Source organism: Rhineura floridana, chromosome 2, assembly GCF_030035675.1.
Source record: "Rhineura floridana isolate rRhiFlo1 chromosome 2, rRhiFlo1.hap2, whole genome shotgun sequence".
Lineage (NCBI taxonomy): Eukaryota > Metazoa > Chordata > Lepidosauria > Squamata > Rhineuridae > Rhineura > Rhineura floridana.
The window spans coordinates 191867212-191889657 of record NC_084481.1 but is presented as its reverse complement, the minus strand read 5'-3'; the positions used below and the strand labels follow the sequence as shown (position 1 = coordinate 191889657).

Sequence of the window (22446 nt, the reverse complement as noted above, 5' to 3'; positions counted from 1 at the left end):
AAAGTGGTATAAAGGACTTACTTATATGCTTTGGTTCTGTCCAACCAGATGCCAGAGATCAAAGCTCCAACCATGCCAGCCACTATAATGGTGAGACCAATTCTGCCAGCATTCAAATCCTCACCCTGCAGCAACATACAAATGCACAGAGCAGTTTATCTTCAATCACACAAACAGCTGAAGGGACTATAGAAGACCTCAGTGTGGACATCACAGTTCAAGTTCTCATTCCAGCCATAAAGCTCATTGGGTGACCCTGGCAGAATCTTCTTTTAGGATGGGGGAGGGGATGTTTTTCAGCCTGAGGGCCACCAACTGCCATGGACAATTTTCCATGGGCCACATAACAATGAAGGGATGGGCCACAGGCAAAAGTGGGCAGGACAATGGGAGCAGTGGCGTCACTAGCCGGGTGCGGGGAGTGCGGACCGCACCAGGGTGACACCATGAGAGGGGGGTGTCACCCAGAGTAGGGTTGCCATATTGCCCGGTTAGCCGGGTTTTACCCAGATTCTTTGCATGCCACCCAGCACCCGTTTAGCCCCTTAGCTGGCCCGGATTCTCAGCTTTAATTTTTTTAAAAAATTAAGTTTCAAGGTGGTCCGGTTCTCGAGATGTACATAAAAACATCAGCCCCCCCGTTCAATCTTTTTTTAAACTACTGTATAGCACTTTGTAGCTTTAACCCCGCCCATTCAGGATTGCAGCCAATCCGTGAAGCGTTTGGTTGACCTGTGGCAGTGTCTAGTAAACCTCATTGCAAGGCCAGAAAATTGTGGTTTCCCCCCGTTTATCTGAAAATCTCATAAATTGGGTAAGTATATACATTTCGGTTTTTCCCCCTCTTGTGTGTAGGAGTCAGATCCTGGGCAGTGTTTTGAAAACCTTCCCAATACTTGCTTTTGTGGGGGTAAAAGCATTGCTAATCCCATATGTCCAGAGTAAATCCCATTGAATTCAATAGGATTTACTTTTGAGTAAACATGGTTATGAATGTGCTCAAAATCAATGGGATTTTGGAATGAATGTAAAAAAGAATTGTGTTTGTGTTCTCTTTCTGTCTCCCCCCCCCCCAGTCCTATTTTAAAGCAAGTAGGCAGGGCTTACTTAGGTATTACAGTTTTTATTCTGTAGGAAACTAATACTGATTTTTTTAAAACTAATACTGATTTTTCTGCAAGGACCAACTGGTTTGACAATAAACTATTATATGGGCTGTATGTATTTATACATCTGCAGTGTGTGTGTGTATGTGTGTGTGTGTGTAGTCTTTCCAACAACCCTGTGAGGTAGGGTTGGAAACCAAGGCAGCTCACAACAAGAAATAAAGCCATTTAAAATCCAATAACCATAAAAACAAGTATAAACAGTTGCAAAACAGCGTAATGTGGCATGATTCAGAATTTTGGGTTGTGTGAATGAAGTTGCTTATCACTTGAGGTTGCAGTTCTGTCCCTGTTTGAGTAAGTTCCACTGAATACACTGGGACTTGCTTCTGAATAAATAAACCTAGGATTACACTATAAATATCTTTACAGTTTGTGTAAATAATAAATATATTTGATAGTCATGCTTATATAAATATTTCTTCATTTATCATATTTTTGGTTTTTGGTTAGGAATCCTGACTGGTTGTGAGATGCTTAGTTTTCTGCCTTACTCATAGGAATCTTGTTGTGGTTGGTATGGTATTACATTTAGGAATGTGTTACTGCCTTCTGTGTTTTTTTTTCCTATTTGCATTTCACTTATCTTTAACCTCACTCCGTTACAGCCATAGAAGCAACAGCAGCATATGCAAGATAATTAACTCCCATTAGTGATAAGAGCAAGAATTTATAATTATTATTTTAATTAAAACAAGAGGCTTATGAGTACTTTGAAGAGGACCAGATATTTATTTTGTTTCTGAGCCCAGGACTGGGTCTTTCATGATGCCGGGGGGGGGGGGGGGAAGCAGGAGAGTAGTCGATAAGACAGACATCCTGGCATTGGTAATCTAATTAGCAAGGTATGTGTGGGGTTGTTGCACACTTCCAGGCCCAGTTTCATTTTGAGTATGGAGGTGGAACCTGTGTAGATGTGGTTGATCAAAGGGAGAAGAAATTTTGAGTTAAGCAAAACTCTGCTTTTATAAAACCTAAGAAACATACAGATACTTTGAATGTCTGAGTGCCTGCACCAGTGGAATACTGGAGGAACTTGTAAAATTTGCTGCAACAGTATTTACAACTGAGCATGTGGCGTGAAAGACTCCTTTTCCTAACATTTTGGCTTCTTGTTTTTCTCCACCCACCACATCTTTGAAATATATCGTATATGGTTAACCATACTGCTGCCCTGACTTACTTTATGTTTGTTGCTATTTTGTGTTTTTATTATGTTTTTATATTGATTGTGTATTTTTATTGTTTTTATTATATTTGTAAGCTGTCCTGAGCTCTGTTTTTAACAGCAGAAGGGCAGGATATAAATCCTCTTAATCAATCAATCAACATTCCATAGTGTTGGAAACTAGAGTCTAGGCATTTAAGGCTGAAAATGTTAAGTTTTTTTAAGTTTCCCCAGTTTTTGGTGCTAATTCCTAGGCACAAAAACAAAACAACTGGACAATCCAAATATTAATATGCAAATAATTTGCATAATATGCAAATTAGCCTGCTGGATTTGTGGAACTGGAATATGGCAACCCTAACACAGAGCTGCCCCGCCCCTAGGCACCCTAGGTCTGGTACAGGAGGAGGTCATGGGGGTGACACCATGAGTTACCGCACCGGGTGACACCAACCCTAGTGACGCCACTGAATGGGAGCGACTCTTATCTTTATCAAGTAGGCTACAGTCCAGCCACAGAGGAGGCCAGTGAGGGCTTGGTTTAGATACAGTTCTGAGGGCTGAGTAGGGAGGCCTGAAGTAACACATTTGGACCTGGGCCCTGAGGTTTCCTATGCCTCTTTTAGGTGTTTGCTGAAAGCCTTCTTAACAGCCATATTTTAATCAAAATATTTCTTCTTTTATATTAATGCTATTTCCTCTTTCATTATTACTTTATGAACAGCTGTTTTTTGCTAATTAATTGAGGGGGTTCTGTTTGTTACATTAATGATGTTTGAACACAATTGTGTTTGTTTCAGTTGTTTGATGTACTGTATATGTTTTCAAATACTGTATTATGTTTTATTATTCTAAGCCACCTTAAGTTCATTTTGGAAAAGGTAAATAATTAATTAAAAATAAATAAATTACTTTCTCTCAGCCTAACTTGTCTCACAGTACAGTTGAGAGGATAAAGTGAGGTGTGAGGGAATTACACATATGCCTCTGAGCTCCTTGGAAGAAAGGTGGAAGAGCAGAATTTTTTAAAGTATTTTAAAACGTATGTTCTGCTTCCACCTCATGTCTTTAAAACCTCTCTCTTCTTCACAAAGGCAAGTACCAAAATCAACAGAGGAAATCCAGCTGAGGCAGGGGGAACCTGCAATCATGGAAAATATTACGTACCCTGGTCCTGCCTGCTGGCTTCCCCACTTGAAATGGCTCTGCTTTGAAGACTATTTGAAGATGGAAGAAAATAGCAGGTGGTATGTATAGCCCTGCTCTCAGAAGAGCAATTTGAGACGTTTTTCCATAATTAGGGGTGTTTTTCCATACACAAGCCTTAAAAAATGTTCTTGCGTCAATCTGCTTGGAATACACATTGATAAAATCTGCCTTGGCTTTTCAAATGCCTCTTCCATTTTCCTTTCTGCATCAAAAGTGACCAGACATTCACATACATAGAATTAAGAGGCTCAGGTGTGATTTTCAGCCTCATGGTATTAGACTTTTGCCTTTGTTTTTCATTCTAAAATTTCTTCAAAGCAGAATATCACTGGTATTTATTATGTAGCAACAGCCAATGTTCTGAATGGCAAGCCACCACCAAGACATCTGAACAGAGAGTCACTTACCGGATAGTGCAACATCACCATGCGGTTTAGCAGAGTTGAGAGAGCATAGAAGCAACCTGTGTTTAAGCCTGAAAGGTAGATAACAAGATAGCATATTCATAGCATGCTCTGAATTACATCACACTCAGCAGCATAGCCAGGCCTCAAGCACAAAATGCATACATTTATTTAAAATGGAAATGGAAGCCTCTTATTTGCCTCTGACCATCCAGTGAGTTCAGAACTAAACGGATTTGAACCCTTGATAAAGTCTGGATGCACACATGAAGGCCAGCTTTCCTGTCTCCGCAATCTTGATACTAATCTTCAGGTATTTCCGGTATACCTCTTCTTCTTCCTGCAATTTTAAGCTTGAGTTTATTTATTGGGGGTGGGTTAACAAAAACTGAAATGCGGGCACATGGATGGGATGGTGACCAGAAGAGGACATTACTTTTGAATAAGCACCATTCAGTCACATCAAGGCCGCTATCTGATTAAACAAGTGAAAGACCCAGAAGCAGAGTACATATCAGACTTCACTTCACCACTCTTCCTTCACACAATTTTCTACAGGAGACTGCCTGAATAACTGGACACATCCTAGAGCTCCATACACACTGATTCACTTCATTTGGCAATGCAGTTTTATTGCAGCACAGACATCTTATCTTCATACAGTTCATTGCTGTCAGAGCTGAACTTCCAACAATACAAGTGACTAAGAAATTGCTTGCCTAACCCAACTAATTGTATCAGAGTCAAAAAGCAGGTGCCAGGTCGTTCGATACAGACCTTATTTGATATGTGCTACTGCTTTCCCCTGAAGAGCGAAGAGAAAACTTTAGCTAACAACTGAGAAAATAACATTACCTGCAATTCCTGGGAAAGCTCAAAGTCAATAAACGCTTACCAATATATTTTTATAAAAAGGAAATATTCTACATGATTCCCTGAATATCCAGATAAGACCTGTTTTAAGTTGGAGGAGAGCTTTGCGGATACCACGGACCGCAAAAAAGAAAAATAATTGAGTGTTAGAACAAATTAAACCAGAACTATCACTACAAGCTGAAATGATGAAACTGAGGTTATCATACTTTGGACACATAATTAGAAGACATGATTCAATAGAGAAGACAATAATGCTGGGAAAAACAGAAGGGAGTAGAAAAAGAGGAAGACCAAACAAGAGATGGATTGATTTCATAAAGGAAGCCACAGACCTGAATTTACAAGATCTGAACAGGGCAGTTTATAACAGATGCTATTGGAGGTTGCTGATTCATGGTGTCACCATAAGTCATAATCGATGGAAGGCACATAACACAACACAAACAAGTTTCTCAAAAGAGATATTTGTTTGCCAGTTATTACTCAAAACGTATGGATGTGTTAAATTTATATACTGCTTTTCTACAAGAATGTGCCCAACAATAAAATGAATACCAAGGAAATCATTTAAAATAGCTCGCCCTAGAAAACCAGAACAGATAAAAACAAGTAAATAGAACTGAAAGCATTATGCCATATGTTCATGTGGTTCAGTTTGTTTGTTACTATTATTACACAAAAGTTGCCAGTTTTGCAGGGATTGGGAGGCAGGGAAGACAACTACAGAAGTCCAAAACATCTTCTACAAAACAAAACAAAGGCCTAAAAAAAAAAATCCAAACACATTTTACATGAACAATGGCAATCTGAAGCACAATCTCTTCCTTCTCATTAATATTCCGTGCTGTGAAATAGTTTTTGCAACTCTGTGAAATGGGCACTTTACTGGTCTCTGAGCCTCACCAACAGGGCTGGTTCTAAAGGGCGGCCAGGTGGGGCACTGGTCCGAGGGCCCCTGGAGCTACGTCCGCTCCCCTTCCGCGATCCACGTGTGTGTGCCATCAACCAAGATGGCAGCAGAGGATTCAGCCCCTTAGGGAACCTTGATTGATGGCAACCCTGCACGAGCAGTGCACACAGCTGCAAAAAACAGCAGAGAGACAGGTAGGTGAAGCGGGGGGATGGCGGGCAGCTCAGAAGCTCCTGTCCTGCAATCTGCAGTTGCTGCCACAGATCACAGAAGGGGAGCGGAGGGGCCTGGGGTAGGCTAGTGCCCAAGGGCCCCGGCATGCCTGGGGCTGGCCCTGCTCACCAATCGCCCTTCCCGCAGTGAAATGGATGTCTGCAACTGCTTTCTTGCTGTTGACATTTTAGTGAATACTGATGCCTGGCCAGCCTTCCAAACTTTGTGGATTTTCCATTCTTGGGAAAGCTACACCAGTTGAAAATCTCTTGCACCTGATTAAAGGCACAGGAGTCCTATGAGGAAAAAAGGTAGTAGCCCCACTTGTCTCCTGATCTTTCTAGACTTCATGATGGCAGCAGGATTGCCAGCTTTTTTTACTGGTTTTGCTCCTGTGGGTTTAGCAGTAGCCTGTTATGCACACAAGAAGCCTATGAAGGCTGAAATCCTATGTACTTAGTCCACTTTGAAGTTTACCTGCAGAAGCTCAGGCTGGATAGAGTCACTGAAACAGTCATAGGATGAAGAGCTTTGTCTGTTTAATTTCACCATACCATGGAAAGTGAGGAATCCTACAACCACAGTCCAATATCACTTCCTCAAGAGCAAGTCATACTGCAGCAGGGTTTACTTCCAAGTAAGCATGCACTGGCTTCGGCTGTTTATGGTAACATAAAGTTGCTAACTTCTCTATAGGAGAGATGTAATAATGAATTATACTGATGGCTTAGCTGTGGTTTACTGACTCAGTCTAGTATTAGCTGTCCAGTTCTTCCCCTCCCCAGCCCCAATGGACACCAGCCACTACTTCTAAAGTGGCATGGTGTTTATTCACAGCTCTATTAATGTCCCCAGTGGTCTCTGTTTTTCGGCTGGAGTCTCCGGTTTTTGGGGGGCCCTCCGGCTCTCTGGCTAACACCCCTTAGTCTCCGGACTCTCAGCTTCAATTAAAAAAAAAATTAAGTTCCTAGGTGGTCTGGTTCCTGAGATGTACACCAAAATGTCAGCCCCCTGCGACTGTTTAATCTATTTAACTGATACGATGCTGAAGTTGGTTCCTAGTTCCCAGTTCCTTATTTGCTTGAAAGTTCAAAACACTAAAAAAGAAAAGTTGACAACTACAGCAACTTCAAACCAAACTTAACATGTATCTGAACCCCAGAATATATGTTGGGGTACCCTGTATGATATATCACTGTGATCTGGGGACTCTCCCCGTCAAGAATAACAATACATCTATGCAATCAAAATCATCAGGCTTCTGATATTATCATAAATACATAATGATGTCATAAAATCATAAAAAATAAGTAACTGGGGGTGCCCACCCCAAACTCTGCTCTGGGACAGGACAAATCATACACCCCAGGAAAAGGGAGGGTGTCCTCTATGAGATGCCACTGCATCCCGCCTGGCCCAGAGCTTCTGCTAGGCGCAGGGCATGGAGGAGGGCATCTATGCAAAATCAAAGCAGACCAAAACATACAGGAAAAAATAAGTAACTGGGGGTGCCCACCCCAAAATCTGCTCTAGGCCAGGACAAATCATACACCCCAGGAAAGGGGAGGGTGTCCTCTACGAGATGCCACTGCATCCCACCTGGCCCAGAGCTTCTGCTGGGCACAGGGCATGGAGAAGGGCATCTATGCAAAATCAAAATGGACAAAAACACGTAGAAAAAAATAAGTAACTGGGGGTGCCCACCCCAAACTTTGCTCTGCGACAGCACAAATCATATACCCCAGGAAAGGGGAGGGTGTCCTCTACGAGATGCCACTGCATCCCACCTGGCCTAGAGCTTCTGCTGGGTGCAGGGGAAGGATGAGGGCATCTATGCAAAATGAAAGCAGATCAAAACATACAGGAAAAAATAAGTAACTGGGGGTGCCCACCCCAAAAACTGCTCTTGGCCAGGAGAAATCATACACCCCATGAAAGGGGAGGGTGTCCTCTATGAGATGCCACTGCGTCCCGCCTGGCCCAGAGCTTCTGCTGGGCACAGGGGAAGGATGAGGGCATCTATGCAGACAGAAAGGGTAGAGAATCTTCTTACTCTTACGCATTTCTCAGACCTCTTTCTGAAGTGAAGGGTCAAATCTGTAAAGAAGTTTGGAGCAGCCACATTAAAAGATAAGGGCAGGGCATTCCAGGCAAGCGGTTGCCAACCCTGCTTGGATATGGATGTCTTTGCAGAGGATCCCTAGTCAAGCTTTACCAACAGCACAATCCAAACTATATCTACTCAGAAGTAAGTCCTGTTGAGTTCAATGGCGGCTTAGTCCCTTAGTAAGTGTGTTTAGAATTGCAGCCTTCAGGGGCATCCATCTTTACTCCCGAATGCGCCCATCTAACATCTCCACAACACTAGGCTCCCTTCTTCCTACAGTGGCCTTCTGCTAACTGGCCTGGCCTGAAGACACTTAAACCCTTCTTGCCGAAAGCAAGTAGGCTAGATTAAATGTTCCCTACCCAGGCTCCATCTTTTAGCTAAGATGTCTAGCTTAATTTCCAGTCAGATATTTTTTTTAATTGTACACTCCAAGCAACTGTGATTGATGCTTAATGTATCATGCTTAATGACATCACTTGGGCCGGCCCCATGACATCACTCAGGCTGCCCCGTGACATCACTCAGGCCCGCCCCTAAAATCTCAGGTTTTGGGATGCTTCTGACCTGGCAACCCTATCCAAGACAGCAGTGACAGTTCATTGCTCTGCTACTAAATATGGATGATAATTAAGAAGAAGAAGAACTCGGTGGGACAGACTGCTAGTTTTACCATATTTAAGAGGAATCTGAATATGTCAGTTAAAGATGGTGGAGAAATTTGATTCAGTTTGCATTTAAAGGCAAAACTACTTAATTCACCCTTTCTGAGACAATATGCAAATCACAACACAGCCATCTTTGAAAATTTGCATTTCTCTGACTTTTGCAATGCAGTTCTCCAGGCAAATAATGTGGAAAAAATGCATATACTAGGGTAAAATATGCATAAGAACACAGCTTGGGAAAGTTACTTTTTTAAACTACAACTCCCATCAGCCCCAGCCAGCATGGCCACTGGATTGGGCTGGTGGGAGTTGTTGTTCAAAAAAGTAACTTTTCCAAGCTCTGCATAAGAATGTATGTAATAGTGAAAAGGCATACAAAAGTGTGTTATATTAGGGGAAATTGCTTTGCACAAATGTGCATATTGGGCAAGATTGCATACAAAATGTGTATAGTAGAATTAGCACTAAAATACCAATGGTTTTTCATGAAAACTTTTTTTTAAGTTACACTAATGTGGAAATGTGAACTGGACTAAAGAGTGGAAAACTGAGAAAAACCAGAATTGACAGATCTGTCCATCCCTACTTGTCAGCAGGTGCTGTGGCAGAAAGGACACTGTAGAGCATATTTAAATGAGTTTACAAGACACAGAATGAGAAGCACAGAATTTACAAAAGGGCAATGAACACTTAATCAGAGTGCACTTCAAGCAAAGGAGAGAGCGTGCCAAGCTCAGAGATATTACAGGGAACTCTGAACCAATCAATCATTTATTATGGTCAAAGACCAGCACTATAAAATATTAAAACTATAAAAATATATCAACAGAGAAAGAAACAGCTACAACACAAGAAAATATGACTCTAATGGTGTTGAATAAATACCACAATGGGCAAAAAGCCTCCAAAAGGTTAGCTATTATTTTTATTATTTTTTTCCATTATAACTCTCCAACAGGTAACAGCTGATACATAAAATCCTGCCAGCTATACGGCTGTCCATGTTAGCTGTTGTTTTCGGGCAGCCCCTTGAGACCACTCTCCAAAAAGTTGCAGAATCATTTGCTCTTGTTGCTTTAATTAAGATTTGCTATGTCTCTTGTGGCCTGCTTCTTTTTTACTTTAATTAAAGCCTTATATCTCCTCTTTAATTCAAACCATTCAGGAGGTAATACTGGCAGATGTTGTTCCCTATATAACTGATATTTTTCAATTAGGGATTTTTTCATGTCGATGCATTCACGATCAAACCAGTGTTTGGATTTACTAGAATTTAGTCTTGCCGGCATTTTAACTTTCAAACAATTTTGTAGAGAGAAACTCAATGCTTGAAACAAGCTTAGCACTGTTCTCGGGGAATCTGCTGTGAACATAGCTTCATGATGGCAGAGATTACCTTCCGAGGACAACAACTCTGTTAAAACATTCCCTATCTTATTTGACCACTTAACACATGAAGCTCTTATTTTGGCCTCACAGCTTAGCATCAACTCATAATCTGCATAAATGTTTTGGGAACTCTGAACACTTCTGTCTTCTTCAGAAGGAAAGCCTATTGCAATTGCTCTGGCACACTCTTAAAACACTCAGCATGTCAACGACCAAGGGAATGATAAGACAGGCAAGATGTTGACAGAACACATTCCAGGAGACCATCCTATACAGAATGCTTGCCCTTTGTGCTGCACTCTTGGGCAGGGCTTCACACAGGAAAATGGAATGCACTGAAATAAGGCCAATGACACAGTCTGGACAAAAAACTGGTAGCTGTCAACAACGTGTAAAGTTCTCTGCAATCCTTTTCATGCCATTTGTAGAAACAATTACTATAAAACAGCACCCCTTTTTCCTGTCACAAGACCATAGTACCATAAGTCTTTAGTCTGATGTTATCTGGAAGTGTGCAGAGACCAATTAGTTACAGATGGCATTTTTCTCTGAAAAGCTTCATGCTAAATTTGGCAATCAAAAGGAATGACCCTCTAATTTGGACTGAAAAATTAATACCTGGCATAACAGCTAGTTAAAGTTCTGCCATCTCCCTATTAAAAAAAATTAGAAAAACGGCATTCTACAGAAAGGGCAGGATCATAAGAAATAAGACTTCCTCTTCCTCTGTTCCCCCCAAGTCTGCTTTGGAGGGTCCAAAGAGGAGAGGGGTTATGGCCTCCTTCTGCTCATTAAATGATTGATCTGATGTCCAGGGAACAGGTGATTTACATCTTCACCAGGTCGGAATGGACAAATACGTCGGTTTCTCATTTTTTCCCCAGTCTTAAATTCAGTTCACTACATTTCCACAGCAGTTTGCAATCGTTATTTTTAAGTCCTCATGAAAATGTATTAGCATTTTAATGTGAATTTCTCATAATATATTCATTTTTATATGGAATTTTGTGTAATATGCCCATTGTTGCAAAGCAGTTTTCCCTAACAGGATGTAATTTTGTGCGTTATTTTCACTAATAGTATGCACAACTTTTGTGCATATTACTTGCACATTTTTTCAACACATTCTTGGCTGGAGAACTGCACTGCAAAATTTGGAGAAGTGCACATTTTGACAGATGGCTGTGTGAATTAGATACATTCATCTTCGAATGTGAACTGAATCAAATATCTCACTCATCCCCACCACCAGGGCACTGGGCTCTGCCCTCTTCAGTACTGAGTTGGCTTTAACTTTTTTTTTCTTTTTGCAGCTGTTGCCAAAATTGATAGGGTCTTGGAGAAGGGCAGAAAAAATTGCTTGGGGGGCAGATGAGGGCTCCAAACCAGGGAGGGGGTAGCCATCCCCCTCTTAGATATACTACTCACTTAGCCTCCATCACAATTTAAGCCAAAGTAAGCTTTTTCCTGAAATATACCTAGCGATATTTAAGTCCAATGTAACCACAGCAGTGTGTGTCTGCAAACCTCTTCAAGTGGGGAATTAGTGTCTGGAGGAGCAAAAATGCCCTGCTTGTGCATAGTCCAAGACATATGAAATGTTTGGATGTTTCAGATATCTCTTCACATGTTTCAGCCCCCTTATCGGTGAAAGGAGACTGGAAGTCAAGGATGACTGGGGAAAGAGATTAAAAAGTGTATTTTTCAAAACTATAGAGTAGAAAAGACTAAACATGCAAGCTGGTAGGAATCAGAGTCATTAAATGCCCTAAATGTGAGAAATTCTCTCAGGAAGATCCATTTTCATTCTTTCTGTAATTACTTTAATCAGTAACTAATCCCTGCTTCTTTCCTCTGAATTCCATTCCACTAAATTACAGGGACCAAAAAGGAAAAAAGGCTTTCTGTCTGAAAGTTGTGCTTCTCTGTTTTCTCAAAAGAATTCAGAAGCAGAACAATAGTAGAACTGTTTCTGGCAACTAATGCCCAGAGCAGCAGAGATGCCTGGATAGAGATGGGAAAAGATTCTGCAGCACTTGATCTGGACCACAAACACTCTGCAAAATGTCTTCTAGCTCAATACATTTTTGACACGGGCTACAGAAAAAGTAGCCAAAGGAATCCTTACATCTCTTTCAACTAGGAAGCCAAACCACCCAATCACTGCTTTAAACACATGGCAGAACTGGAGCCAGGTCTCTCAGTGCAATGCAAAGGCTGTCTTTACAACACAGCATGCCCTGACCCATCAAAAAAGGGTAGTTGCCATAGCTGGCTAGACAGAACCCACAAAGAACAAGAGACATATCAATCTTTTTTTCCCCTACTTGTTATTATGCAGAGAAAACTGAACACAACCATCAATTCACTCTCGCTCTGCTAAGGCCCTTAACAAAGAAAGTGAGACCTCTATTGAGCAGAAGACATTCATTTCCACAGATGCTAAAAAAAATCCTCTCTGCTCAGATGCTTCCTCAAATGAGCACAGTTCCTGCTCTTCCACAAGTCAGGGCAGACAAATTGCAGTAAAGCAAGGATGCCTGAAATAGCATACAACTTAGTATTCTCACCCCTTCCCCTCCACTAGAGCAGATGTGGGGAACCTTTGTCCCTCCAGATGTTGCTGAATGACAACTCCCATCATCCCTGGCTATTGACCATGCTTGCGAGGACTGATGGGAGTTATAGTTCAACAACATTTGGAAGACCAAAGGTTGCTCACACCTGCAACAGAGCTGGCTTCCTTCACTTTCCATTTTGCACTAAAGCACAAAAACGCAAGTAAACGAAACCCCAGTGCTTCCTAAAAAACAGCAGGCTTTTGTACCCACAACTTTTTTGCTTACTGTGTATATGAAAGCTAGAGAATTTTGCAAGCACACTCAAACCCCAAACATCCCCTAAACCAGGAGTGGCTAGCCCACAACACATGGGCCATATCTCTCCTCTTCCTGCAAGAGTTTTTTGAGTCCATGTGAAGGAAATAGACTGTTTGGTATCATATTAAAATATGCTGTTTTGTATTATATAATATAGAAATCTGGTGTATGTTTGTTTGTGGAATATGAGATTAACTTATTTATCCTGACCCATCCAGGGCTCAAACTGGGATGTGGAAAATCCACGGAAGATGCAAGGGATCACACATAACCTGTCTGCAGTTGGGAATTAAGGCTATATACACACCATGCATTCAAAGTACATTTCAGCATCACTACCAAAGAATTGTGCTGGGAACTGTAGCTTTGTGAGGGGTAAACTACAGTTCCAAGATCTGGAGGGTGTGTGTGGTTTAAATGTATAAGCAGCCTTAAATCCAAGAACTTCCTAGAACCTTCTTGATTGCAGGGCATGTGAGTCACATAGCCCCAGGCTATATCTGCCAGTGTCTTGCTTTGGTAATCAGATCTCAGGAGACAAGGAAGCACATGCCAATCAAGAAGTGCTGTACTAACTTCACAGGAGAAACTGCAAGATAGTTGTAAGTCTGAAGCTTTAGGCAAGGTGACTACTGAGGGAAAGCTGGATTTGCATTTAACCCTTCATTTATTTGTTCTTTTGCTCCAAGCAGGAGGAAAGCTGTGTAAGCTGGTAACTGTTCCTATGTTAAGCCTTTTTCCTAAGAATTATTTCTTTTAAGTTTGTTTCTTAAAAACCTTGGGGTCTCCGTTTATGCACCAACCATATCTAAAAGCCAAGTTCCATGCTACTTTGAGTTATTCTCAAGCAGCCACAAAGGGCATTTTAGGCTGATTGGTAAGAGGCAGCCTTGTAGTGAAAACTCTTTTACCTGGTAGCAGTGGAAAGGAATAAAAGGAAGAGTGGAAAAGCAGAGAGATACACACTTTTGGCCAGGAATTCCTTTCCCACATATGGCATCCCACACTTTTGTCATTTTTTTTTAAAGGGCATTGGGAAACCTTCTGGAGCAGATTTAGGGAGTGCCCAAAGGACTTAAGGGAGGAGAAGAGAAACCAGGAGTCCCACTGCACAAGTAGGTTTCTATGGGGCTAGCTGATGGACATAACTGGGTGTCACCCTTACAATTTAAAAAGGCAAGAAAACAAAAAGAAAAGAGCATTAATCCACAAAAAGGTTAGGGGGAAGGGAATTGGGAAGCAAAGCCTCAAGTAAGCAGACCAGCTGTTGCTAAAAAAAAAAAAAAGAGTGAGCAATCCTCTCGATGTCTATTAACAACATGTTTCAGAGATATGCCACTAAATGAAAGGAAGAACAGTCATGAAAGTGAAGAACAAATAGAGAAAGATGAGAAGTCAAGACTGATTGATTGTCTGGACTGATCTTAGTACAAGGAAGAAATTAACAACAACAAAACAGCAAAAAGAAAGACTAAGACCCAAAAGACTGAAATGAGAGAATGGGAAGAGATCAACAGCAAAGGCAAAACACAAAGAGCTAGTAAGAATTCAAAAAAGAATGACAAGCAAAGTGTGTTGACATTGATGCCACTATCCACTGACTCCAGGGTCCAGGTCTGATGCCACACCCCACTGTCCCTCCCCACTGCCAGATGCTGCTGTGTGCTCTGCTGCTGTTATGTGCTGTGTCTGCCATGGCCATCCTCACAAGCAATGCTCCCTCAGGCTGCATTTTCTGCACAGCTGCAAAGCTTCACACTGCATTGTGGGAGCAGAAGGCAGGGCCCAGAGGCAGGCACAAACAAACACAAGCCTCTGCCATGCACATGCTATGTCCCTCTGCCCAGTGATTAAAAACAGTGGGACTGCTACCACCACCAGGCCTATCTGCCCACCCTGAGCTGGAAGTGCAGCATCAAGAGTGATTTAATGCAGGGACACAGCTCACAGTTCAGGCTAGGTTACTCTGCCGTTCCCATCCAGCAGCAAGCAAGCAAGCAAGCATTTGGTTGAGTTACAAGCAGCGTAAACATAGGAACATAGAAACCTACCTTATGCCGAGTCAGACTACTGGTCCATCTTGCTCAATATTGTCTATGCTGAATGGCAGCAGCTCTCCACGTTTTCAGACAAAGAACATTTTCAACACTACCTGGAGATGCCAGAGATCCTGGGACCTTCTTCGTGCAAACCAGATGCTCTACCACTGAGCTACAGCCCTTCTCCAAAGCAGGCAATACAGCAATGGCAGCAGGTGAAAGCAGAGTCTAACTTTCAAGGGCAGCAGTGAGCACCTTTGACTTCTGCCCAACTAGCTGGTGTGCTTTTATTCACTGCTTTTGCCCAGTCAACAGCCAGTCTAGTGTAGTGGAAGGTATGAGTGGAGCTCTGAGGAGCAGGGATGGAGGCTAGTTTATGGTGAGTGAGGGGGTGGAATACTTCAGCATCTTTTCCTTCCTGTTCCTTTTCTCTTGGCTTTTTTGTTTGTTGTCTGAGTTTGTTTTGCAAATATTTTTGTTCTGCTATCCTTCTGTACCATGTTGGTAAATAGGGCTTCTGGTTTCTACCTTCATATTCAAATGATTAACTCAATTAATCAAATAAAAAATATGAAGCTGCAAATGCCCAGAGTTTTTTATTATTATTTATCAAAGCTGGCAAACTGTTTCTTCTTTGTGGCGTTTGGCAGTTAAAGCATGGAGGGGGGGAACTGTAGTAGTGAAATAAAAGGGAGCAGAAGATAAATGTTCATTGGGCCTTTAATGTTGACATGTAGAAGTGCCTCTAAGCATTTTTATGCTGATGATGGCGGTGATGATTATGATGGCAGCAGCAAGAATCTTCTGTCAAGACTAACTATAAGAAAGTTTGTTCTTAATAAAAGGTATGACCCTTTCACACAAGTGGGGGGAAAAGAAAGGGAAACACAAATTATGACTATGATGGGATGTGGTGCTGACTGTGCTCACATAAATATTAGTTACAAACTGCCTTAAATGAAATTGGATACTTTGGTGTGTGTTTTTTTAAAGCAAAGTTAATTTTAATTTAATTATATTTTAGTTTGGTTTCAAATGTTTCTATGCTTTTGTTTAGGAATGGCTCATTAAGGAAGGAGTTACTGGTTTATATTTAAACATGCTACCTCTTATACTGTATGGCACAAAGGCAGCCTAAGAATTGTACAAATCAAAGAAAATAAATGAATCAAAGAAAAACTGCTATGTTGACTGTTCCTTCTGAGCAGGAAAGGGGCCTTACCATAAGTGACTATTAAAAGCACAAAGTTGACATTGCGAAACAGATGGATAATAGATTGCATATAAGAATATTCCTCAGGTGCTGCTGAGTGGATCAAGGCTTGGGCCCGGCTTGGAGGATAGGGAGGCTTTTTCTGGAACACTGTGAAAAAAGCACAGATCCAGAAGTTAGGAATGGATTGGATGCTATGCCTGACTCTGGGGAAGAGATATGGGTACACAAGCAGAGAAGCTTGTACAGGAGTGGTTGGGAACTTATTTCCCCCACCCGCTGCGGACCAAATTTGACAGATGGGTGGGGCTGCCCACCTGTCAATGACCTGATATCACAATGATGTCGTGTTTTTGCCCTTGTAAGCTGACTGTCAAAGCTTGCAAAGTGCCACATGAAGCTATACAAGCCCCGACAATCATCAAGGCTTGCATGGCATGTGTGTGTTGCTTTGAAAACCCTAAGGATCAGCTTATTGGAAGAGGAGAAGCAGCCTTCAGAAAAGATGAAACGTACCTGTGGTCATTTCTTCTCCCTAGAGGATGGTCCTATGAATTCTCTATTCCCAGACAGCACTTATTTATTTATTTATTTATTACATTTATATCCCGCCTTTTTTTCACCATGGAACCCAAGGTGGCATACATGTTCCCAGGAGGTCTCCCATCCAGGCACCAACCAAACCCAAACCTACTTAGCTTCAGCAAGGTGGTGGCCTGATGTGCCTTCAGACCATAGCCTGGGACATTTACAGGAAGCAGTGTCAGAAAAAGAATTGTATGCTTCCAAGAATTCAGACAGTGACCAGGCCTGATTTATGAATGAGGTGCTCACCTTTAAACTATATCCAATTTAAATCTTCTTCGTTCTTTTACTTACCAAGAAGTACCAAAATGAAGAGTGCTGTTGCCACAGCTGCAGTCATAAAAAACATGATGCTAATATGGTAGGCCAGCTTCTCCTTCTCCATCAGATTGGGAACCAGAACTGGAGGGAGGAGGAAACCCACAGCTATGCCAAGCTAAACGGGGAGGAAATCATCAGGTGGAGTTTATCATCTCAACATGTACACTTGTCTAGTCCAGTAAGCTTATCTTTAGAGGATACATGAGGAAGAAGTTGTTTTCAATTGACATCATCTCACTTTTTTAACAAAACCCATAAGAAGTTGTTGTTATAGAAGTGCCACTTATCCTCACAGTAGCAACATTAACAACTCCTATACAAAACTTTATAGCTGTAATTTTGTTTATGTGAGCTTCACTAGCTAAAGCCAGATTCCAGAGTTTAAGCTGGAGGACTGTGCACAAATATCCAAGTGCAAGATCAATTTGGTCAGACATTCTTAAGACTAAACATCCTAAACCCACTGAAAGTTCCACTGAGGCCATGCACCTATCACACATAGCCTTAGGAGAGAACAACCCCCACTATTCAACATCCACTATCTGAGGCAGTATGCCTCTGAATACCAATTGCTGGGTATCACAAGTGGGGAGAGTGCTGTTGTACTTGGATCCTGCTTGTGGGCTTCCCATAGGCATTGCATAGGCCACTGTGAAATCTGTACTACATGGGCATTTGGCCTGATCCAGCAGGGTTTCTCTTATGTTCTTATCTTAACTGCTCGTGTGTTTTTCTTGGTTTTTTTTTGAATATTTGTTGTTGTTATGTGCCTTCAAGTCAATTATGACTTATGGCAACCCTATGAATCAGACCTCCAATAGCATCTGTCGTGAACCACCCTGTTCAGATCCTGTAAGTTCAGGTCTGTGGCTTCCTTTATGGAATCAATCCATCTCTTGTTTGGCCTTCCTCTTTTTCTACACCCTTCTGCTTTTCCCAGCATTATTGTCTTTTCTAGTGAGTGAATCATGTCTTCTCATGATGTGTCCGAAGTATGATAACCTCCGTTTCCTCATTTTAGCTTCTAATGTTGAACTCCTACTCCCACCAGTTCCAGCCAGCATGGTTAACAGTAAGGAATTATGGGAACTGTAGTCCATCATTATCTGGAGAACCACAGGCTCCCAAGTCTTGACTTAAAGTTTTGTCTCTACAGACAGACGGCCTGTATTAGAACTTAATAAAGGGATGGTTGTGCTGAGACGTATTGCCAACATCCCATTTAGAACCACATTGTGCTAAACATGGTTTCCTTGTTTTTTCTAAAAACACAACTCTATTGTTTCTTAAATACTAAAATACAAAGCATTTTCAGAGAGGAAATCCAAAACTAGATATGCTTTTCAAACATTTCTGCTAGTTTATTAGGATGGATACTCCATATCAATAGTGACCAACCCAATCTTGTATATACTGTGACTTCCCATCATGTTAATACTCCTGGTTGAGGACCAAGAAGAATGGGTTGCATTAATACATCATTCCCTTTTAGAGCAAACTTAGATGGTAAGTGCCAACAGAAATAAGAGTCAAAACAGGTGGACTGAGAAACAAGAAGTACTGTATATTCCGGCGTATAAGACGACTGGGCGTATAAGACGACCCCCAACTTTTGAGAAGATTTTCCTGGGTTAAAAAGTCGTCTTATACGCCGGAATATACGGTACGTGCCTGGCAGGTGCCTGTATAGGGAGACAATGGATTGAATGTTCCTTCGTTCTAGGAAGGGGAGTGAAATGAGTAAAATAATGCCCTTTATTTGCAATCCATTGAGATGCCAGTTTGCATTTTAGTGAATGCATTTTAAATTGCATTTTGAAGACTGGGGTGGCTCAACACTAAAAACACACACACACCAAAGAAACCCACACTTTTTTGAAGACAGCCACTGCTCTATTTCTTTTTAAATAAAATAAAAAGAGAAAAAACTCAACAATGAATTTGCCTGGTTGGGAGAACAGCATTTGTTAAAAGCGTGTGCCTGTGTTATAAAAAGAGCAACTAACAGCACCACCCTAACCATATTTACTCAGAAGCAAGCCCTGTTGAATTGGGCTTACTCTCAGGTAAGGAGTTAGAATCCCAGTTTAAAAATAGCCAGAGATTAGAGAATGGTCATTCAGATGGCTGCCTAAGGTGATAAAACAATGGACGACCAAGTTGTGAGAAGAGAGTTGTGAGGAAAGAACAGCTCAGTGGGCCAAAGACAAAGTACGGGAGGTACTCAGAGGCAGAGAACCAGGAATTGATGAAAGTGGAATTCAAGCTGGAGGATTCAGCCAAGTCAAAATGAGTCCCAGTCGCTATAGGAGGTAACGGGGGATATAGATAGGAGGCAGCTCCGAGTGTCTAAGAAGTGATAAATTGTGGGGTGTAGGCATACAGTTGGCTGTAAGAGTGACATAGCAGAATTTAGTGGAATTAAAGAGTAGCGATTTATTGGTCGGCGAGATGAATTGACCACTAACGGGACGTCTGTGAGGCGAAAATTGATGCAGGCAGCTCTCAAAAGGGGAGGGTGAAGGCAGCATGCAGGGGCTCGGAGTGGGGAGGGGAAGACAGAAGAACTAGGCATGTAGAAAGGAGGCAGCCCTGAAGGACTGAAGGAGAACTTCCTAAAGAGTCGCCAGGGTGCGGTGGATGCGCCTTGGGCTGGTCATCTTGAAGAGAGACAACTTTCGAATCTTTTGGGAAGCCACAGCAGGTGCACGGCGCGGGAGACAATGAGCGCGTGACAGGAGTCGGGGGAGGGGAGAAACGTCACTGGACGCAGAGACTCACCTCTATCTTCCAGCTCTTCACTGAACTGCACCTCCTCCCCCAAGTGCAACGGCTCCCCTTGCTGAGGGCCCCAGGAAGGGTAGGCTGGCGGAGGAGAAGTGGACCCAGAAGGCTGCACGATGGTAGGTTCGGGGGTGCTGCTCAGCTCATCTCCGGACGTCTCCATAGTTCGGCAAGGTGGCAGAAAGCGAAGCAGCAAAGGGGGAGGAGGAGGACGAGACAGCAACAGAGAACACTGTATATTCCGGCGTATAAGACGACTGGGCGTATAAAACAACCCCCAACTTTTGAGAAGATTTTCCTGGGTTAAAAAGTCGTCTTATACGCCGGAATATACGGTAGGTATCAGCCAAGTAATGTGAGGGAAAACTGTCTCATGAGAACTCAGCATATTCATGCTGGAAAAGAAGAACTAGAGAGGGAGAGGGAGGAATGGCCTGCCAGAGGAGGATGTAGTTGGTTCGCTGAATTCTAGTTGCTAGGATTCACAAGTGGGCAGAGTGCTGTTGTGCTTGGATGCTGCTTGTGGGCTTCCCATAGGCATCTGGTTAACCACTGTGAGAACAGGATGCTGGACTAGATGGGCCATTGGCCTGCTCCAGCAGGGTTCTTGTCATCTTATGAATGCTCCTATTATGAGATGAGAATACACTGCAATGTTTTGTTGCAGGACCCACCTTTTTGTATAACTCTGCATTCCTGCACAAGAAGTCTTCCCCAAACAGACTAAGTGAAATTATTTATTATTATTCTTTATTGCATTTATATACCGCCCCATAGCCAAAGTCTCTGGGTGGTTTACAGCAATTAAAAACATTAAAAACAAATATACAATTTTTAAAAACACATTTTAAAAAAGCCATTTAAAAATGCATGCTAAAATGCCTGGAGAAGAGGAAAGTCTTGACCTGGCACTGAAAAGATTAACAGTGTTGGTGCCAGGCACACCTTGTCAGGAAGATCATTCCATTATTTGGGGGCCACCACTGAGAAGGCCCTCTCCCTTTTTTCCAGCCTCCCAGCTTCCCTCCCAGCAGGCACCCGGAGGAGGACCTTAGATGTTGAGCGTAGTGTATGGGTGGGTTCATGTCGGGAGAGGCGGTCCATCAGGTATTGTGATCCTAAGCCGTGTAAGGCTTTGTAGGTTAAAGCCAGCACCTTATTTTATTTATTTATTTTATTTAATTTATATACCGCCCTAAGCCAAAGGCTCTCTGGGCGGTGTACAAAAAGATAAAAAACAAGCAATGTATAAATACAATAAATACAATAAATCAAGAAAACAAAACAAACAAACAATAAAAGAACCAAACAACATCCAAAAATACATATAATGATAAAAATGCCATTAAAACACACTTTAAAATGCCTGGGAGTATAAAAAGGTTTTCACCTGGCGCTGAAAAGATAGTTGCGTCGGCGCCAGGCGCACCTCATCGGAAAGGCTGTTCCACAGTTCGGGGGCCACCACAGAAAAGGCCCTGGTTCTAGTCACCACCCTCCGAGCTTCTCGATGGGATGGCACTCGGAGGAGGGCCTTAGATGTTGAGCGCAGTGTCCGGGTAGGTTCATATTGGGAGAGGCGGTCCACCAGGTATTGCGGTCCCATGCCGTGTAGGGCTTTATAGGTCAAAACCAGCACTTTGAATCTAGCCTGGAAACAAACAGGAAGCCAGTGCAGACGGGCCAGAACAGGTGTTATATGAGCGGACCTTCTGGTCCGCGTCAGCAATCTGGCTGCTGCATTCTGGACTAGTTGTAGTTTCCGAACAGTCTTCAAGGGCAGCCCAACGTAGAGCGCATTGCAGTAGTCCAGTCTAGAAGTTACCAGAGCATGAACAACTGAGGCGAGGTCGTCACTGTCCAGATAGGGACATAGCTGGGCTACCAGGCGAAGATGATAGAAAGCATTCCGTGCCACCGAGGCCACCTGGGCCTCAAGTGACAAGGAAGGATCAAAAAGAACCCCCAAGCTATGCACCTATTCCTTCAAGGGGAGTGTAACCCCATCAAGAACAGGATGAACATCCTCCATCTGGGCAGAGAAGGCACTCACCAACAGCGTCTCGGTCTTGTCTGGATTAAGCTTCACTCTGTTAGCTCCCATCCAGTCCATTATCGCGGCCAGGCAGCGGTTTAGCACGTTAACAGCCTCACCTGAAGAGGATGAAAAGGAGAAATAGAGCTGTGTGTCATCAGCGTACTGATGGCAACGCATCCCAAAACTCCTGATGACCGCACCCAGAGGCTTCATGTAGATGTTGAAAAGCATGGGGGACAGTACCGATCCCTGCGGGACTCCACAATGGAGAGTCCAGGGCATCGAGCAATGTTCCCCAAGCACTACCTTCTGGTGGCGACCCACCAAGTAGGAGCGGAGCCACTGCCAAGCAGTACCCCCAACTCCCAACTCCGTGAGTCTTCTCAGAAGGATACCATGGTCGATGGTATCAAAAGCAGCTGAGAGATCAAGGAGAATCAACAGAGTCACACTCCCCCTGTCCCTCTCCCGACAAAG

At 42.6% G+C, this 22446-nt stretch overlaps 1 protein-coding gene across 5 annotated transcripts in view; it reads right to left on the bottom strand.

The window, feature by feature from the left end:
- Positions 1–22446, bottom strand: part of FLVCR2 (FLVCR choline and putative heme transporter 2) — a 78638-nt gene that overhangs the window by 33859 nt on the left and 22333 nt on the right. For all 5 annotated transcript variants that reach the window (XR_009760733.1, XR_009760732.1, XM_061611788.1 and 2 more), the window contains exons 2-5: positions 17121–17262; positions 16251–16391; positions 3951–4018; positions 22–125 (exon numbers count right to left, since the gene is read on the bottom strand). Coding sequence is in view for 3 of the 5 variants with exons in the window: in XM_061611788.1 (XP_061467772.1) it covers positions 22–125; positions 3951–4018; positions 16251–16391; positions 17121–17262 (455 nt within the window). In the remaining 2 variants the exon portion in view is untranslated. The remainder of the gene's footprint in view (positions 1–21; positions 126–3950; positions 4019–16250; positions 16392–17120; positions 17263–22446) is intronic.